The sequence below is a fragment of the Eptatretus burgeri genome, chromosome 3, assembly GCF_056783735.1.
Source record: "Eptatretus burgeri isolate ZD-2024b chromosome 3, Ebu_testis_v1, whole genome shotgun sequence".
In the NCBI taxonomy this organism is placed as follows: domain Eukaryota; kingdom Metazoa; phylum Chordata; class Myxini; order Myxiniformes; family Myxinidae; genus Eptatretus; species Eptatretus burgeri.
In genome coordinates this window covers 144290866-144311460 of record NC_140963.1, presented here as the reverse complement: position 1 = coordinate 144311460, position 20595 = coordinate 144290866, and the positions used below count along the sequence as shown (strand labels likewise).

The window sequence follows — 20595 nt, the reverse complement described above, 5'->3', positions numbered from 1 at the left end:
TTGTGGAGAAAGAATTTGGGGGGGGGTAGTATCCAAAGTGATGGGGGGGGGGGGTATCCAAACATCCAAAGTAATGAGAAACATCCCACCGACTCAGGATGCCGTACTGTAGCACTTGAAGCAAGCTATGTATCAGGCTGGGACCTGAAGCACAAATCATTTGAGTGAGCAACAGACACAAAACAAAGACAGCCAGTTTTGGCTTCCAGTTTGGACCACTCTACCTATTGACTCCAAAGCCTGCAATGAACTCAAGTGTGGCTGCAAGAGCACGAGAGGCTGCATTGGCAGCTGTGCTTGTAAGAAGGCCAAATTGAGGTGCACCGAGCATTGTAGTTGTAAATGTGAAAAGTAGATTTCCAGAAGACATGTCAGTTTGTTTTTCAGTTCTACAAAACCCTGATGATTGCACTTCAATGTGATTTTCATGAGATATTAAATTTGAAAATCCTGCAAATGCTTCATTTTTGAATAGATATTTATATCATTGAAAAGTTGATATAAATTAATTTGCATATTTTATCATGTAAATTACACACTTCAAAAAAGCAGCTCACAGCAGTATGAGGGGGAAGTTATCATATGTGAGTATTGGTTTAATCTGCCGCTCTTAGATCGATGATCACCATTTTCTGTCAGTAATGCATGTATCGTATAATCACTTATTGAATATTGAAACATCTACAAAATACTAACACAATACATTTCCATTAAATTTGCATAAATTTACATAAAAATTACATTTCAAATTAACTCATCGAAAAGCAAAGCTTGCAATATGAGGGCTCTGAATCGAACAAACATATACAGACCAAAAAAAGAAAACATACCAATTAAATCATTCGACTGACATTGAATATGCAATTCAATACATATATTTGTATAAATTAACATAAAACACAGAGAAGAGATTCATCAATTAACAGCTAACATTGCAATGTATTTATCTGGGCCAAACACGTATATACACACAAACAAAAGAAGTTACAAACATACTGCGGTGGGCTCGGGGTCGGGTGAAAAGAACACCAGGGGGGGGGGCTATCTCTGGTCCCCACCAGACTCCCCGGAATTGCAGGCCGTCGCACACAGATAATTCCGTGACGCGGTGGGTCGCTAACCGACCGTGAATGCCAATAACTCAACCGCGTGACCCAGGGTTCTCCCGTGTACGGGTTAAACGGGTTACCTAATTGATCGCATGATTTAATAACCAGGGTACACCCCTCGGTATGCCTTGTCCGAACCAGATCACTCTACCGGATCAGAATCAGCCGAGCGACACTGCCAAGGACGTACCGGCAAAAAGGAATAGATTGTTCGGAGTAAAGTCCTGGCTAAGCTGGGATTCGGACCATGCTGGATCAATGGAAGAACAGACAAAACGAGCTGGGAACATTTCTAATAATAATTTATTTACCAGCAGGCGGGGAAAGTTATGCGGCACAGTGAATAGTTTTAGTGTTGTGTGTAATGCTGGGATAGAAAGAAGATAGAAAGAAGATGTGACAATATAAAGCAACTTACAAATGCAGACACCGAGCAGACTTAACCCGAAATAAGTCTTCTGCAATCTTAACTTAGAAGGACAGGCGCCAGGACACACACACACACACACACACACACACACACACACACACACACACACACACACACACACACACACACACACACACACACGAAGAGGAGTTGATGAAGAGAAAAAGGAGAGGAGATGAGGAGAACGGTCTCTCAATACCTTGCACGATTGCAGAACGCACCACCAATACGTGTTGGGGTGATGCTCCGCTAGGCGATACCTCCCTGACAGCTGGTGCGTCATCTCTTGCTTCATGGCACTTCGTGCAGCTAGCGTCGGTCCAGCGAATGAGACACGACCGTCGGGCATGAAGGGAGGGACTTGGGTGAAGAAGGCAGAGTCGTGAACTGAATGTGTGGAGAAGGCGGAGTCGGGAGCTGAATGGGTGAAGGCAGAGTCGAGAGCGAGTGGGCAGGGTGATAGATAGGACCAGGTGGGTGGGTGGAGTCAGCGACATGGACCGAGAAGGACGGAGAAGTGGAGGCGGAGTCACAGGTGATGACGACAGAAGAGCGGGAGTAGAAGGCGGAGTTAGCAGAGGGGCGGAGAGATCCCAGGCCGGGCAGAGAATGGGACGAGCCGACAGCAGCGATGGGCAAGACACCAAAACCGGAACTGGAACTGCAGACGGCCTCGCCTCCCATCCTTTATAGACCCTGGGGTGCAGGGTGGGGGCATTACCCCGAAGCGGTCTCGTCACCCAAATCGGCCACTCTGATTAGGCCTGGACCACTGCGTGGCCCGGCCTTAATGGCCGAAAGCGGCTTCACTCCACTTCCGGCAAGATAACTCCAAGCTGTTGAATCGTCTCACTCCGAGGCTCATGATATGAATCACCCCGCACTGAACTCCGTGACATGAATTGCCTTGCACCGACCGATCTCCTGGACTGTGCCCCGGCGACCGGCCGTGGGTCGTCTCGGCCCCGCATGCCTGCCCAGGCACCCCTGATTAGCGCTGATCAATGCCTGCTCCACAATGCACCACGCGGCCCGAGCGATCCGAACTGCACAGCACGCCTCTGCCTGATCGCGGCTTCGGCGGGCGGAGAGGCGAGGAGACGTCCGCCATCCGTGGGGAACACCCGCGGCCGCCAGTGAGGACCAACGGTTAAATGTTAGGATAAAAACATGCACAGACGAGAACAAGATGTGTGCCATTCGTGCCCTGCTCTGTGCGATGACAAGGTATCACGGCTGCGACCGGTTTTGCCCACCATAGAGCATGTTCCGTACAGTATGCGCGGATCCACCATGGCCCACTTGGTCAGCGCTCGCGTTCTATGGTTGGTCTGTATATATGATTGTCTGATTCTGCAATCGTGTGCACGGGGCCAACCCCGATCTGTGTCAGGAATTGGGGGGAACGATCGGATATAATAATGAGATGGAGGTTTGGAATGAAAAAAAGAATATAGATACAAGTATCAGATGGAGAAATGGAGGGAAAAAGAGTATGCCGATATAATTGAATCCAGAAATGGGTCGAGATTTTTAAAAATTTTAAACACCCCCTTTTAAAATGTTCACCTTTGGTTGCCTTGTCGCCTGGGATGAAATCAGACTTTTTTCACCTTTACTTCCAAATGAAAAACAAATTCTATAAATTTCAGAAGATTAATTAAAAATACAAAACTACAATATCTTTGTTGGATAAGTGCCCATGCCCCTTTTAATAGCAATTGTAAATTATCTCAGATGTAATCAATCACCTTCAAAACCACGTACCGAGTTAATTGGCCTTCGCATGTGTTAAATTGGAGTGATTCTGATTATTCAGAAAAAAAAAAATTAGCTGTTCATGTGGGTTTCCTTTACTGGGTAATGCATTTCACAGCAAAAATTCAACCATTATCAGCTGAGCTCAAGCGTTTGAACATCAGTATTGCAGCACTCTCTGAGGTTCGGAGACCGGATTGTGGCGAGATCATGGCGGATAGTTACACCTACTATTGGTCTGGTCGCTCTGATGGCTACCATGCCCAAGGAGTTGCTGTAGCTGTGTCCAACAAGCTGACTCCGATTATAATTGAGGTAACACCGGTCAATGAGTGTATTATGAGACTTAAGATTCATCACTCCATGGGTATCATTTCCTTGGTCTCTGGAAATGCTCCAACTGAGGGGAGTGATTTCATCGGGAAGGACTCATTCCATGCCATGCTCGCGTCTGTGGTTGATCAGTGCCCCAGGGGAAATACTCTTCTAGTCTTGGGGGAGATTTCAATGCAGCGACTGGAACTGAGAGGGATGGTTATGAGACGTGTGTTTATCTCCATCGGTCTGGAAGTATGAACCAGAATAGCACTAAGTTCTTTGATTTAGCAAGAAGTCATGGACTTAGAGTGGCTGGATCATGGTTTCAGCACCCACAGGCTCATCGCTGGACTTGGAATTCTAACATTGATGGGATGGCAAAGGAGAATGACCATGTGCTCGTTGATGGTCGCCGGAGGATGATCCAGAACTGTAGGGTCTACCGGAGTGCTCAGTTCCTCAATACTGACCACAGACTTGTTGTAGTAACTCGAAAGTTGCAGGTGAAATCCAGGAGAATGGTACCATGCCAGCCAAGGCTGGATGTTGGAAAGCTCAAGGATGAGAGCATAGCTGAGGAGTTTGCGAACAGGCTGAGTGGAGATTTGGGGGGTTTGGGTGCTTTGGGGGATCCTGAACAGTTGTGGAGTGCTTTCAAGACCACCGTCTTTGATGTTGCCAGTAGATGCCTTGGAACTCACCAGAGGGCGAAGAAGAATTTTTTTCTCTCAAGGAACACTTGATACCATTGACCAGAGTCGCAGGGCCAGGCTTCATGGCAGAGCTGAGCTGTTCAGTGAGCTGAGGTGTAAAACTGTACGTGTGCTAAGGGTGGACAAGGAGACCTATGTGCGAGGAATCTGTGAAGTGGTCAAGTGATTCTCGTCCTGCTTATAGGGGAATTTGTGCATTGCATTCCTCCAAGCCCCTCCCTCTGTGTACTGCAGTTAGAGGAGAGGGTGGTGGGCTTTTGGCAGAGGAGTCCGAAGTGAATCCCTGCTGGGCCGGTTACATTGAGTGGCTGTATCAGGCTGATCCACCAGCTGTTGAGTTGGATGTCAGGGGTGTTACTATCCCTATTGCTGACCTTAAATCAACTGTGGTCCACCTTCGTTTGTGGAAACACAGGCTGCGGTGAACCGGTTGAAATGGGGTAAAGCTCCTGCTATCTGTGCCATCCATGTTGAACTTCCTAATGTTGGTGGAAATACTGTACTCATGTCATTGCATTCAGTTCTGTGCTCTGCCTGGAATATAGGCATCATCCCAACTGACTGGAAGAGGGGCCTTGTTGTCACTCTCTGGAAAGGGAAGGGTGATCGCCAAGACCGCAACAACTACCGAGGAGTGACGCTGCTCTCAGTGCCGGGCAAGATCTTTGCTCATATAATTCTTGACAGGGTTTGCCACCATCTGCTTGAGCACCCACATCCAGAACAGTCAGGTTTTACACCAAAGAGGTCAACGATTGACCGTATCCTTACTCTTCTGGTCCTCACCAAACGCAGACGAGAGCTTCGGCGGGGGCTGTTTGCAACCTATGTTGATCTCTGTAAAGCGTTTGATTCAGTGAATCGGGATGCCCTCTGGAGGATTGTTGGTCTTCGTGGGGTGCCACCAAAACTGATCAACCTGATGTCTGAACTGTACTCTGGAACTGAGAGTGCTATGAGATGTGGTGGTACCATCTCTGACTTATTTCCAGTTGTTACTGGAGTTCATCATGGGTGTGTACTGGCCTCCACACTTTTCAGCACTTTCACGGACTAGATTCTGGGGAGGATGTCAGAGAGATCAAGCTGCGGTGCATCGTTTTGGAATGTCAAGATCTCTGACCTTTATTTCGCATATGATGCAGTCATCTTTGCGGAGACTGTTAGTTATCCTTTTGAGGGCCCTTGAGGTGTTGAATGAGGAGTCAGAGCCTCTGGGATTACGGGTTTCCTTGGTCAAAACTAAGATTCAGCCTTTCAATGACATCTTGGATGCTGCTGTCCTGTCTGTGCCTGTTTGTGGTGAGGATGTTGAGGTCGTGGAGAGATTCACTTACCTTGGCAGTGATATTCATGTCTCTGCTGCCTGTGAGCCAGAGGTCAATGGACATCTGAGTTGGGCCTGGGGAGCCATGGATTCACTGGATTATGGGGTGTGGCGCTACCGGTACCTGTGCGGGAGGATGAAAGTCCGAGTCTTCAGGTCCTTGGTACTTCCAGTCTTTCTCTATGGATGCGAGACTTGGACTCTGACCAAGGATCTGAGACGGAGACTTAATTTCTTTGGTAGCAGGTCTCTTCGGAGAATCCTTGGCTCTTGCTGGTCGGACTTTGTGTCCAACGAGCGGTTGCTGATTGACTCAAATGAGATTTGTAACCTGCATCGTCTGTGAGTGCCAGCTGTGGCTCGTTTTCCTGACACTGATCCTGCTCACCAGATTCTCTCAGCGAGGGAGCCTTGTATGTGAAGGAGGCCAATGGGCCGACCACGTGCTTCGTGGTTGCAGAAGGTTGATCAGCATCAGGGGATGGGGATGGGCCAGGCATCTGCCTGAGAGATGGCCAGACAGGCCAAATGGCCAGACGCTGTCCCAGCGCATGCTCCCAGACCGCACCTGACCTGACTCGACCATGACCACCAAGGAGCTTTCAAAAGAATTCTGGGATCGAGTTGTGGAAAGGCACAGATTGGCGGATGGGTATAAAAAAAAAATTTCAAAGGCCTTGAGTATCCCTTGGAGCACAGTCAAGCCAATCATTAAGGAGTTGAAGGCATATGGTTCCACCAAGACCCTGTCTGGATCAGGCCATTCCTCCAAACTGGATGACAAAGCAAAGAGAAGACTGATCAGAGAGGCCACCAAGAGGCCAATGGCAACTTTGAAAGGGCTACATGCCTTTACAGCAAAGACTGGTCACTGTGTGTGTGACAACAATATCCCAAGCACTCCACAAGTCTGGCATGTCTGGTAGGATGGCAAGAATGAAGCCATAACTCTAAAAAGCCCACCTTGAGTTTCGTTTGTGGTATGCAAAAAAAACCACTCCAGAGATTCTGAAGCCATGTGGCAAAAAGTCTTGTGCTTTGACGAAACCAAGAAGGAACTTTTTGGCCTAAATGCAAAACATTACGTTTGGTGCAAACCCATCACAGCACATCACCCAAAGAACACCATCCCTACTCTGTTGCGTGGTGGTGGCAGTGTGAGGGCTGATATAGAGATTTCAGTCTTTTCGTTCAGTTAAAACTATATTTTGTTGATTAAAGAACGTTTGTTGCTTGCATTTAGTTAAACTTTGTCTTATTGTTTTGTTTTCATGTTTCTTGGTGATTAAAGGATGATGTTCATATCTTCTTATAGATAAAATTTTCCTATTAAAGTTAGTAAATGTGGGGTTGGAAGATAAATACAATACTTCCTCCTTTTTCACGGCACGACTGTGGCTGCTCAAGGCACTTTCCATTTCCAAACCTGAGGGTGAACTTCCCTTTACCGATGCCTGGAAGAAAAGTAAATAATTCTGTTGTGTTGGAAATACTGATGACTTGTAGGAATACCATATAATGATCTTATTACCCTTTGCCATGATTGCTAAACTATGACTACTTAAAACTGGAGAAAGACTCCCATACATGAAAAACGGATAAACTTCTCGTGACCCACACCGTCATTGCTTTCCTCTAATAATTAATTACAAGATGTGCCTTGCTCAAGGATGGTTTGACTTCCTATTTCCCCATTTTAGGGTCAAAGACCTCGATGGGATAGGGGGAGCAAGAGCAGCAGAGCAGTTTGTGAGATGAGGGTGTGTGTGATGTTCCCACTTCAACAGTGCTTGAACGGAACAGGTCCCTGTGGTTTTGTGCAGTTTGTTAAAAGTGAAACAGCATAATGTTCGGCTGGGGCACAGAGTGATGATTGATGGTTGATGATTGAAAGCAATTATAAAACTGTTCTTGACTGTGTGTGTGTGTGTGTGTGTGTGTGTGTGTGTGTGTGTGTGTGTGTGTGTGTGTGTGTGTGTGTGTGTGTGTGTGTGTGTGTGTGTGTACATTATCCTTGTTGTAATAAGCCATTATATTTGTTGATGATTGTGTCTCTCCTAATTACAGCATTGTAATTCGAAGTTCGATCCCCATCCCCAACAGCAGCATCATGTTATGCGGATGTTTCTCATCAGCAGAGACTGGGGCACTTGTCAGGATGGAAGGGAAAATGGGTGGAGCAAAATGTAAAAAAATCCCAGAGGAAAACCTGCTGCTCTTAGCAAGAAAGCTGCAATTGTGACGGAAGTTCATGTTTCAACATGACAATGACCTGAAGCACACAGCCAAAGCTACACTGGAGTGGCTCAAGAACAAAAAGATAAATGTCCTTGAGTGGTCCAGTCAAAGCCCCGACCTGAATCCAATCGAAAATCTGTGGCATGACATGAAGATTGCTGTCCAGAAATGCTCCCCACACAACTTGACTGAGCTTGAACAGTTTTGAGCAGAAGAATGGGCAAATATTTCCCAATCAAGGTGTGCAAGGTTGGAAGAGACCTATCCCAACAGACTCACAGCTGTAGTTGCTGTCAAAGGTGCCTCCACCAAGTATTAACTCAGGGGAATGGACACTTATCCAACGAAGATATTCTAGTTTTGTATTTTTAATTAATTTTCAGAAATCTGTAGAATTTGTTTTCCACTTGGAAGTTGTTGGTTACAATGTGTAAATAAAGGTGGAAAGTCTGATTTAATGCAAATTAATTCCAGGCAACAAAAGGTGAAAATTTTGAAAGGGGGTGTGGACTTTCTATCGGCACTGTATTTGATACCCAGGAAAAAAATGGTGCTTTTGTCCCGTCTGTCCCCACAATTCAGTTAATCTGCCAGACTCAGTAGAGGGAAGAGGTTGCAGCCTACCTGTCTGTCTGTCCGAAGGATGAGAGATGTCACGGCAGAGAGTGGAGTTATCAGCAAATAGATAAAGAGGATTTTCCAGAGAATCGATGAGATCATTGATGATGATCAGGAATACTATGGGGCCAAGGACACTGCCTTGGGGTACTCCAGCCTTGACAGGGATAGGAGATGATAGGGTTCTGTTGAGAGACGCATGTTTTCTATGAGAGTAGAGGAATTCAGTAATCCAACAGTGGAATTGGCCTTGGATTCCAGAGGCAGACAGTTTGGAGAGCAAGTCAGGATACCATTCTGTATCAAAAGCTTAGATATGTCCAGAGACTCGACCCTGATCTCGTGTCTGATGTTGATGTTATTGTGACCTTTTCCAGGTTATTGTGATTTTTTTCCCCCCTCTCCCTCACCCCTTTTTATTTGTTAGTTGTCAGTTCGTTTATAACTTTTCTGTTTCATCTCCCCTTTCCTTTTCCTCTTGTTGTTTCATTCAGCTTGTGTGCGGCTTGTTCACTTCCATGTATCCTCTCCTCCTCTAGATTTCACTCTCTCTCTCACTTCTTCTGTTGGTATTTCCCCCTTTTCATTCTGCTCTTGCTCATCCATGAGCCTTGACCATTTACTGTATATTAAAAGCATTTAAGTGTTTGCACGGACTAATCAGCAAATTGTTCTGTTCAGAGCAGAGAAAGAAGTCCAAACAAACACATCTTATCCACTGTAATCAACATGATTTAAAGCCAGATTTAGGAACACTTAGGGTCAAGCAATATGGACAGAGAGATTTGAGACATCAGTAAACTCACAATCTCGTGAGGGCAACTGGTGAACACACATTGTGCCCTCTGAAATGAAAAATTCAGATTCCTTTGTTGGCACCTCTTGAATATTAGACTGGTCCTTCGATGGATGAAAACGATTTTGATCCTTCATGGATGGCACTCCGTTAATGTTCTGCTCAAGAACACCCAAACTGAAATGGACATGCTCAACAAAACTGCCCCATTTTCCCATAAATCTCCGAAGCTTACAGTACCATTTACATCCCATCGCCCTGACAATGTCAGCTCCCATTTTCCAACCTTCATCAACATCTCATTTCCTTCAAACATCATTCTGCAAGAAGGAATATTTTGGTGTTGAGTAAACTGTAGAGCTATTCCTCCTGACTAAGCTCGATGAGGCGTCCGGCGAACACAGCGATTGTTCCAATTATGCAAACCAGGAGGAAGACTCCAAGCAGGATGTGGTCGATGACCATAGCAACAAACTTCCACTCGTCCGCCTCCTGCAAAAGGGAAGAATAAACAGAGTTTGAGAACTGCTTCAAATGGATGTATCTCCTCAAAGGAGATCCAAAAGGATAGATATATGACAGCAATTAAAGTCTCAATAAATTAATGAAGTTCAGAAAATGACAATGAAGAAATGTTTGGGTTATGGAGCTGTCTCTGATGCTGTAAAACTTCATTTAGGTTGTGCAACGTTTTGTTTCTACAAGTTTGGAAAGCCTTAAGAAAGCAAGCGATAAGTGTTTCCATCTTTCCGTACATGGTTGGACTCGTCCTCCAATTTCATTTGTTCCGCGATGTATTTGATGCCATTGATGGCACAGCGAACGTCTGGATCATAGGCCAGTGGCCACTGGTACAAGTTATCCGCAGGACTCTGCTTTCCTGAGATTTCTGCAATGTCCAAGTCTTCGGGCAGCCGAGGCGTCTTCTGCTGCTCGGCCGGACGTTTCATGGATGAGAAGAACATCAAGCCAGGGATTGTTTCGATAAAAATCTGCAAGAGAGGCAAACACAACAACCACTTGTGGGTGGCTTGGCTCTGAGATTATTCAGATACTGGAGTAGTAATTTTACCAAAAACCTCCAAGTCAAACCTCTAGCTCAGCTTTCAGGCCATTTCATTGTGGTCATTAGTTTACAAGGTAATAAATAAGGTTAGCATGAAATCCAACTTTCCACACAATAAATAACTTTATTCAATTCCATTAGAAGTGTGCTATGGTCTCCGTCATCCACTGGAAACACTGTTGAGAGCCTTCAACTCCATTCACAGCCGTTGATACCATTCAGGCTGGAGGTAATGAGCCACATATAGTGTTACAAATTTGGAAGCCTTTTGCGCACAGACAGTCAGCAGTCCCATAGTTCAGTTATCTCATTAAGTATATGTGGATAGTTAGAATCCCTCCCCGATGCCTAATGGGTTAATTTCATGTGTGCACTGCGGGTTTCTTTTATAGTGAGATTTTTTACATCTTTAAATCTACCAACGCCAACAAAACCCTCACTTCACTCCTCCTCCCACTCTGCGGGCGAACAAGCTCTTCACCCGCCCAACTTTCACTTCACACCATGGCGCCATAACGCACGTGTTTCTGACTATGGACGTGGGCGGAGCCCCCCTCGCCTAAGAGCTCTGACTCCGCCCCATCAAAAATGAATGTCTCCCCTGTCGACACTGGGGAAGGCAAAAGAGCCTCTCTCAGGGGAGGAGCACCGAGACGTCGACACGCCCCTCCTCCTCCAATCACGGCTAGCCACCATGACACCCGAAACCCCTCGTCCAATCCGGAGGCGAGTTACCCGAGAGCGGATCTCTCCACCCTGCATGGGGGAGGGATAAGAAGGATCGCGAGCTGTATCCGAAGGGTTTCCTTGGTTCCTTGGAGGTCGTTCCTTGCTTCTGGTCTGGTGAGCTCTCCTGGTTGTCGGTCCTCATTCGTGGATGGCCGTGTCGTTCGTAGGATCCTGGCTGCGCTCATTGGATTCTGGTTTGTGGGTTTGAGTCCCACCGTGGTGGGTTGTGTTGGAGCGCTCGAGCTGGGGATCCCCGTTCCCTTCCACGGACTCCGAGCTCCACAAGTGCGGGATGGTAAAACCGCATGAGGTGGCCAGGTACCCGACCAAACTCTAACCCCCAGCTTGCCTATCCTCCGCGGCTGGAGGGTCCGAATAAAGGCCAGTTGGCGCCATTTCTTTTTGGGTGTGTGTGTCTGTCTGTGGCCAGTCTTATAAGTAGAACTGCACAAGTGCCTTGCTTATTGTACATTGCATTTTAGTCAGTTTAACCATGCTCTTTGTCTCCCTCCCTGATTATTACTTGTAAAATAAACCCTCCTGTTAAATGTACCAGCTCATTTTCTGTGCTTTCTCTCATTGGCCTAGCATGGTTCGGATTTGAGTTATAGTGAGGCCGATTGTACCATAAATTGTTATTTGGGCCGGTGTGGCTTTGATAATTTCCGCTCAGTTACGCCGGATCCGAGTCGGTAACAGTGACTCGGTTCGGACAAAGCAGGCCAAGGGTGTGGCTTCCCCGGTAGTTTAAATCGCGTATTGACTTAGGTATTTTGGCTAAAGACGAATAACCCTACGCTAAGCAGTTGAAATATTGGTGTCCACGGTCCATTAAGCGACCCGTCGACTTCGGAGTTATCTGGGGTGATGACCTTCAATTCCGTGTGTTCGGTGGGAGACGGCCCAACTGCTCCATCTCGCGGTCATTCCTCGCTCCCGAACCCGGCACAACAACAATAGCAGACTGTTATAATGTTGGGCAAGTAATATGAAATTTCACACCAAGTAAGGCACTAAAGCTCATAAATTCACATAAACAGGACATTCATTATCGCAAACGAGCAGAAGCCCATGGTAAAAAATACCATTACGGAAGTAAAAGAGAAAAAATGAAAGGAATCCTTTTATTGTTGCACTGTTTGAAATAGCTCAAGCTGGGAGGTTAGGAATGTCTTCAGTTGTTGATTTCACCTGGCGCTTCAAGAAGAGAAGAAAGGAAAATGAGTTTCACAACTTCTTGATGTGTTCAAACCATTCCATTGGGTAAACTTACCATGGATTATATGAAGATAGTTTTCGGGTTAGAATCGAAGTACAAGCTGTCCACAAAGTCTTGTTCCAGTTTAAAATTTTTATTACAAACAAACAAAAAGAGAAACAATGATGCGGGGTTTTTTGCATTTTGTCTCATAATTCATTAAGTTTCTTGGGTTCTTCAGTTCACCTCAAATATGTGCACTTTTAGTGGCACACAGTACATCCAAGAGATATTCCACGTGTTGGCCAACATGTCCCTTATCATAATGCTGATGAAACTGGTTAGCCTTGCACGAAGTGTTTCAATGTCAGCAACAGAAGTTTGGAAAACAATCTTTGACAAGCCCCCACAGGAAGTCGTCTCAGGGCATCACATCGGGAGACCATGGAGACCAGGGGTCTGCCGCACCACGTCCCACCCATCTACTGGGGAAGTTCTCGGTTCTCTTGCTTGCACTATCTGCACTTCATATGCGTGAAGGTACAATCTATTGTGTCCAACTTTGGGGTTTTATATTGTCATTTTCCTGGAGGTTTGAATTAATTTGAAGCAACTTTTATTTATTTATTCTCTCTGAGGAGTTTTTCCATGTTTCAGGGGATGGGGGCAAAACAAACAGCATTAACCTATTATATATATACAGAGCAGATACCTGTGGAATATCCACACAATGTAAGATATGACTTCAAGTCCACACCCCCTCACAAAGCCAAAGTCATCCTCCCCCCCCCACCCCACAAAGCCTCAACCTCTCTCCCCACCAACTCTGTGCTATCTTCGTCCTCCCCCCCCCACCCCCTGCCAACCCCAACTATCTGTCATCCCCTACCCCCTTGGCATTCCCACATCGATCATCACATAGTTGTTCATTATCTCATCAAAACAGTGGGATATTTAATGTTTTCCCCTTCCCTATTATGCTATCATCGACTTCACAGGAACCACAATTGAAACAGCAACAGCATGGCTTCCACATGTCACGGCCCATCATGGTTGCCTGTCCAACTCACAATCCCACGAGATGTGCTGACACTTCATGGAATTCCAACTCTCAAGTGACCATGAGTTCCCTAATTGTGTCAATAAACAACCCAAAACAAATTATCTTCTTCCCAATGCATAAGTGACCCACCAATTTACTTTGAGTGTATTTGCGTCGTTTGGATAGAATGTCATTGTTTCGTATGCAGCCTGTGGTTGCTGGTTACATAATTTCTGGAAACTCGGTGATGCCGCTGATGCAGTGCCTATGTTTCCAGGAAGCTGGTGCTCATTTTGCCAACCTCGGAAAGATGACAGGCTGAGTCAACCCAGCTGGTGTTATTTCAACATTGAGAAAGGGGCTCAAACTCGAGACTCTAATAACTTAAGGCAGCCACCTAAACTGTAGCTGGCCTGGTTTGGTAAATTGGTTTTGGGTTTGGTAAAATAAACTGTCTCTCACTCCCCCTCCCCTCCCAATGATCCTGACCTGGTTTGGTTCATTCACATTTCTGTTTGATTTATTTTCCTAATGATAAAACGATTAATGTTTCATATATTCTTAACATTTTGTATTGCATGCACTAGCCCAGAGACAAAGTAAATTCCTCGTGTTCGAATAACCATGATAGCTTCAGCAGTTATTGAGGAAGGTTGGGCTATAGTTTTACATTGTTTTGAGAGGGGAACAATGAGGAGAAGAAGAAGTACAAATTTGCGATTTAGCCATCTCTCCATGTGGTACTTTAGCGATGTATTTTGGCGTCTTTTTAAGTCTTAGTAGTTCAGAAAATGCTCCATAATAAAGGTATGGCTTTGAGATGCTTAGAACTTCACTCTTTAGGAGATCATGAGCATATCATTGGGTACACATTTGAATGAATGGCCATTTTCCCCATATCATTCCTCTATATGGAGTACTACCATGCTCCATGATATCTATACTATAAGAGAGGTGTGTGTGTGTGTGTGTGTGTGTGTGTGTGTGTGTGTGTGTGTGTGTGTGTGTGTGTGTGTGTGTGTGTGTGTGTGTGTGTGTGTGTGTGTCTGTGTCGCCATTTTTCTTGGAGATGGTTCAAGGGATCATCGTCAAACTTTCAGTGCTTCATCAGCGAGTGTTTTAAGCAAAAAACAATTTTTGAAAAATTTGACAAAAAAGTTTATTTTGGATTTTTTTTTTGTCATATTGTGCCAAAGCCTTGATAATGTGAAAGGTAATATTAAATGATCCCCAACTCCATTCCTTATAGTGGAGCAGCAGAGGCCACCAAAAGAGGGAGATACCCACACCAGCAGTACCACATTTTCTAATGTGGTTATTATTAACCACCTACTATCCCTGTACATGAAAACCAATGATGCCAGTCTGGGAAATGGTGGCATTCTGAGAAATAGGTCAATTAAGGTCATTGACCCCTGAATTTGGCAATATTTACTAAAACGGCTATAGTTTTTATAATTTTCATGTTACAATACCTTGATATACTTTAAACTGATCCTAAGACAATAGGCTATAACAGGCAATAACAAAAAGAACATGTGGCTGAAAATAGTAAGTACAGAACCAATTTTATTACAAATTTTGCCCCAAAAATCCAAATTTTCCTATTTTTCATATACTTTTAGCATCACTCATCATATGCATAATATAAAAGTATCAAATATTAAGCATTAAAAAGTTTCTCTAGAGTCTGCTGCAATTATTCATATATAATACATTGTATTATCTTAAGTGCAAATCACATTTTCATCACATTTTGTCCAAGATGCCTGAAAATACCTGAAAATGGTATTATTCAGTACTCATGGCATATGACCATGAACTTGATTAATTTCATATTTATTAAGAGAAAAATTTGTTTCAAATATTATATTGTCACAAGGAATTATATTTGTTGATGAGTATATCAACAACACACAAGGATGGATCCAGGACTTGTGTAAATGGGGGGTGGGGGGGTACAAATTCTTATATACTATAAATATTTTTTAAATGGTCATTTTTCAATGTACTTTGTTGAAAATAAATTTCAAAGAAATATTGAGGACTATAATGGCTGTTTGTACAAACTCTCCACTTTTGGCATCAAATGCAATCTTTCTAACAAAATTATCAGTTACTAAGATAAATGCCAGAAAACTGTCAACATTATTGTTACATATTATGTTGATATCTCGTCTGCATCTGAGTCTGAATTATCACTGTAAAATGCAGAGAGAGTAAAGGGATTTGAACATGATTTGTCCCCTCCATCCACCAAGGCTTCACAAGTGCATGCTGCTGTGCATGGTTAGCCACTCTCCAAGCAAGAACACTCCACTGCACAGGTATTGAGTTGACAGTCACACACAAGGTCATTTAACAACAATGGAGCAGCTGGCGATTGACTCATCATTTGAGGCTGGAGACCAGTGCCACCTGGGCTGTGTTTGAAGCCATATGCTGTTGCATCATGTAAGGTTGGAGAAGGGTGAGCAGCTTGTCTCCATATTAACAGCTGATAAGCAGAGCGAAGTAGATGCAGACTGAAAACGTCTTCTATTGGTGGTAGTTTCTTTCCCTGGATGTTCCTCTGTCCACTCTTCTAACACCTCAGGGCATTCAATGACGTGCAGTTTGTCTTGCCATACATGTACCAACAAACTTTGTGGCTGCCATTTCTCTCTCCTTTGAAATGTTTTGCTCATCACATCCTAGCAGACCAAGAGGCTGGAACTGGTCGGCTTTCTGCATCATTGTCCTAAAGGCAGTGCGCTTTCCATGGCTGAAAAAAGAGCTTACCGTATCACAACCAGTCACGCAGTAGACTGACAGAAGAATTATCTGCTGTTCAGTGGTGAGTGCATCATAGATGGTGTGCACAGGTATATAACGGGTAAGCTGTGTTTGCCTGCCATCACGACAAGTCAAAAAGAAGATCTCTTTGGTCTTGATTGCTTGTCTATGGTGAACTAAGAGGACAAGAACATCAGTATCAGGGCTGCACACCACAATAGTCTGTGCCCCATCATCTGCTGCATCTACAGCATGGAGGATGATTCTTGTGTCTGCTTCTTCTTGGTTGGAGCACAAGGAACTAACTTCTTTTACTCCTTCACATGTAATGGAAGATGCTTGATCTTCTTGACCACCACTGACAAAAATGGTCTGTCCTTCCTTCAATAGCTCTGGTGCATTTTCTGTGATATACTGTGTGTAGTACTGTGCCAAGTTTGCCTTGTTCTCTCCATGGGTCAAAAACTGCTTCCAGTTCTGAGGGATGAGTGCATCTCCTTTTACATGGTAGATGTGACCTTGTCCTTCACCTCTCCTTGCACGGATTTGAGCTTTGATGCTATCCTTGGTGTATTTGTCAAAGACAATGTGCACTTGCTGGACTAGGGTATTGCTGGCTGTAATGGTGCTGCTGGTGTGCAGAATATAGGCAAGGAACCTTTGTACGATGTTCTTGAAAGTCACCTTCTCTACAGTATCCCACATGTTTTTCCATCAGAAAATTTGCTACATGGTAATATATCTTCATCACAAGACTATTCATAATTTAAAAAAAAATAGAAAAATATTTTCATACTTACATTTTAACAGAGAAGAGGGTGTCACATAAAACATGCTGCAGTATGTGTGGTCTATCGCATTGTTCAAGTGTGACTGACCTAATTTCATATACATTGTAAACTCATGGCTGATGAGAGTGCTATTTATAGTTGTGCCACATGTTGGGACCATCTCAGAAATCTGGGCGTCATCTCAGGATTATTGTGGCATATGGGATCATCTTATATAATCCAATATTCTTTGTCAGGGGCATTATTTTAGGGTCGGTTCAGGGTTTAGGGGTGGCACTTTTTTAGTGCATATGTATTTAGTGATATTGAGGAAGGGGGAGGGGATATTAGTACCTCGGTGTTTGTAACCCCCTCCCCCACCCCTTCCAAAAATTCTGGATCTATCCCAGTGTGTTATTGATATACTCATCAACAATTATAATTCCTTACAACAATATATTATTTCAAGGACATTTCATATGAAATTAATGGTCATTTGCCATGAGTATTGAATAATACCATTTTCAGGTATTTTCAGACATTTTGGACAAAATGTGATGAAAATATGATTTACCTTTAAGATAATAGAATATATTATATATAAATAATTGCAGCAGACCCGAGATAAACTTTTTAATGCTTAATATTTGATACTTTTATATTATTCATGTGTTGAGTGATGCTAAAAGTATATGAAAAATAGGAAAATTTGGATTTTGGGGGCAAAATTTGTAATAAAATTGGTTCTGCACTTACAATTATCAGCCACATGTTTTTTTTTTGTCATTGCATGTTATAGCCTGTTGTCTTAGGATCAGTTTGATGTATATCAAGGTATTGTAACATGAAAATTATATAAACTATAGCCGTTTTAGTAAATATTGCCAAATTCAAGGGTCAACGACCTTAATTGACCTATTTCTCAGAATGACACCATTTCCCAGACTGGCATCATTGGTTTTCATGTACAGTGATAGTAGGTGGTCAATAATAACCACATTAGAAAATGTGGTACTGCTGGTGTGAGTATCTCACTAAATAAGCCTCTTTTCTGGCCCCCTGCTGCTCCACTATTAGTGGTATAGGAAAGTGTTTTCGGCACCCACAAAAAATAGAAAAAAAATTAATTGATTTCTTCAAAATGCCAAGAGGGTTAGAACAGCACGGGGCAACATCGGGTACCCAACGGGCAATGCCGGGTCCCCCTACTAGTATGATAAAAGATAGATCAATTCCTCTCCGAGTTCATTTTTCACACTCATGTTTGGGTTCGATAAGCGATAAAAGGTAAAAACAACTTGTCCTGAATGCAAATGTCCTAAGCTCTGTTACAGAGGAAGCTGATATAACTCGGAAAAGATTCTGTTCAGGAATCCACAGAAAATTACATTTCATTGTTCATGCATTCAAATTTCTACATCGAGATACTTATACAAAAATGACGACAATTTTGAATTTCTTCTGTGGATGCAAATTTCTCCAAAATTAGCATGATGGGTTTAAGGGTGATAGAAAGATAGAGAAATGTTGCCAATTAAACTTGATTGATAATAATTAACTTGAAAAAGGAAATGATTTTAGCATATAGCACAATGTATTATTAGGTCCTCATGGAGGATCTCTAAGTATTACTCACGTTGTTGTTCTTCTGCTTCTTCTTGTGAACTTTTTTGTTTCACAGCCTACAGTTTTCATCGAAACTTCCTGAAACTTGGCATATATATGTAAAAATACTCTGCACAGACAGTAACCATCTCCGATTTTGAAAATTCCTCCTAGAAAAAAGTTATGACGTCAAAATATCTCTGCTAATCGAAATCGCCCAAAAAATTATCTCCGAAACTCGGCAAGCTTTTTGAATTCTGTTTGTGGGAATCGAACAGGGCATTAGCAGAGATGAATTACTGCACATATTATACATCACTATGAGGTCATAGCAATTTTTATGACATCATTCCTAATTTTTGTTTCACAACCCAGAGTTTTCATCAGATCTTTGTGAAACTTGCCATGTATATGCAGAAAGCCCAAGAGCAGGCAGTAACCATCTCCGATTTTGGAAATTCTTCCTCGAAAAAAAGTTGACGTCATAATATCGCCGCACATGGAAATCGCCTATACCATTATCTCCGAAACTAGGCAAGTTGTTTGAATTTTGTTTGCGGGAATCAAGCCGGGCATTAGCACAGATATATAATTTATCGCAAACCTGATACATCACAATGACATCATATTCGTTTTTATGATGTCATCATTAAGAGGACGAGGATCTTAGCTCATTTGAGGTTGTTTTAATCCTTGAATGGGAAATGTATTTGAATACAACATGATTATTACATCTATGTGCTCGGAACATGTATCTATTTTGAAGATATAAATTTGCATTTTAAATGACCTTTTACTCTTTACTGTATTGGAAGGTTACCAGTCTGCTAAGTAAAACACCCCTCTTTCCCAAAACAGATGACCCTTCAAATAATCTTTCATCTTTCTTCAGTACAATCGAATCATCTATCATTCTATTTCGCATATTAAGGGATTCTTATTTGTAAATAATTATATATTAGCATCTGAAAGTCTGGATGGAAGCAGGAGTCTTGCTTAAATGGAATGTGTGTGAAGGTAATGTCCAGAACTCCTATTAACCTTCAGATCGTAAATGTTCTCCAGCCCTTTGAATTTAAGCTGCCCCCCCCCCCCGAATGGCCGCTGCAATAAGGCTATGAGTGATCTCTTCCCTGAACCCAAAAACTTCAGCCTTGGCACCATTCTGTCTCGGACGACCAGACATTATCTCATGATCTTACACCCCCCCCCCCGCCCCCTTACTCCTGCATATTAGATAAGAACTCAAAAAATCCATGCACTGCAGAATCAGAAGAAGAGCATGTTGCTTGCTTGTGATTTTTTGTTTTGTATACCTTGTTAAGGCTAGTATGAGAGCTAACAATTGTGTTATTTAATCTCCTCTGCTTCTCCATATGCACATGTATTAAATGGTTCAAATGTACAAGAAGAATTGAGTATTCTTCGACACTTCCCTCCGAGTACACTCTATAATCCCCACCCCCTTCCACCCTTACTCATGAAATGCTCTCACAACTTTTCTTTCCTCATCCCCAATCCCCCCCCTCCTCACCCCACCCATTTTCATTTTGCCATGCATCTTTCCATCTCTTCCTGTCTGTAAAATAGATGGAATTTTATTTTAATACTTCAAAACATTTACCATAAGCAGAAAAATCAAGTGCGGTGGACGAGCCTGTTTCTACAATACAATAACTTTTATTCTTGCTGGCATCTTAGAAAGAGCGCATCTGATGTAATCCTTCACCTCAAACCAGTTTTGGGATAGCTCTTTTAATGTGACAAGGTGGGATAATCAACTCCTGGTAGTGCTGAGATGTAATTCAAGAACCCTTCATCGGGAGCATGAAGACCTCCACCGAGACCAGACCTGAGAGCATGATCGACGTCAAATTTCTCCTCCTCATTTAATGATGAAAGTGTTGGAAACATGTCATCTCCATGTCAACCATTGGCTCGACAGGTCAAATTTCACCTGGAAGGCTCTGACATAAGGAATCAGATTTATTAAGGTTTAATATTTTACCTGCAAAGATGAATTAAAGTCATTGAAGTAACTTAGCTTTCATACGAGCCTTGACAATGTAAACAAAAAAACATAATAAAAATAATTATTAAAGA

At 43.3% G+C, this 20595-nt stretch overlaps 1 protein-coding gene across 2 annotated transcripts in view; it reads right to left on the bottom strand.

The window, feature by feature from the left end:
* Positions 1-9216: 9216 nt before the first annotated feature.
* The window catches only part of LOC147031209 (acetylcholine receptor subunit alpha-like), a 32784-nt gene continuing 21405 nt past the window's right edge, over positions 9217-20595 (bottom strand). For both annotated transcript variants that reach the window (XM_085876056.1, XM_085876055.1), the window contains 2 exons: positions 10063-10299; positions 9217-9799 (listed from right to left, as the gene is read on the bottom strand). In XM_085876056.1, coding sequence (XP_085732182.1) covers positions 9668-9799; positions 10063-10299 — 369 coding nt within the window. In that variant the 3' untranslated portion in view covers positions 9217-9667. The remainder of the gene's footprint in view (positions 9800-10062; positions 10300-20595) is intronic.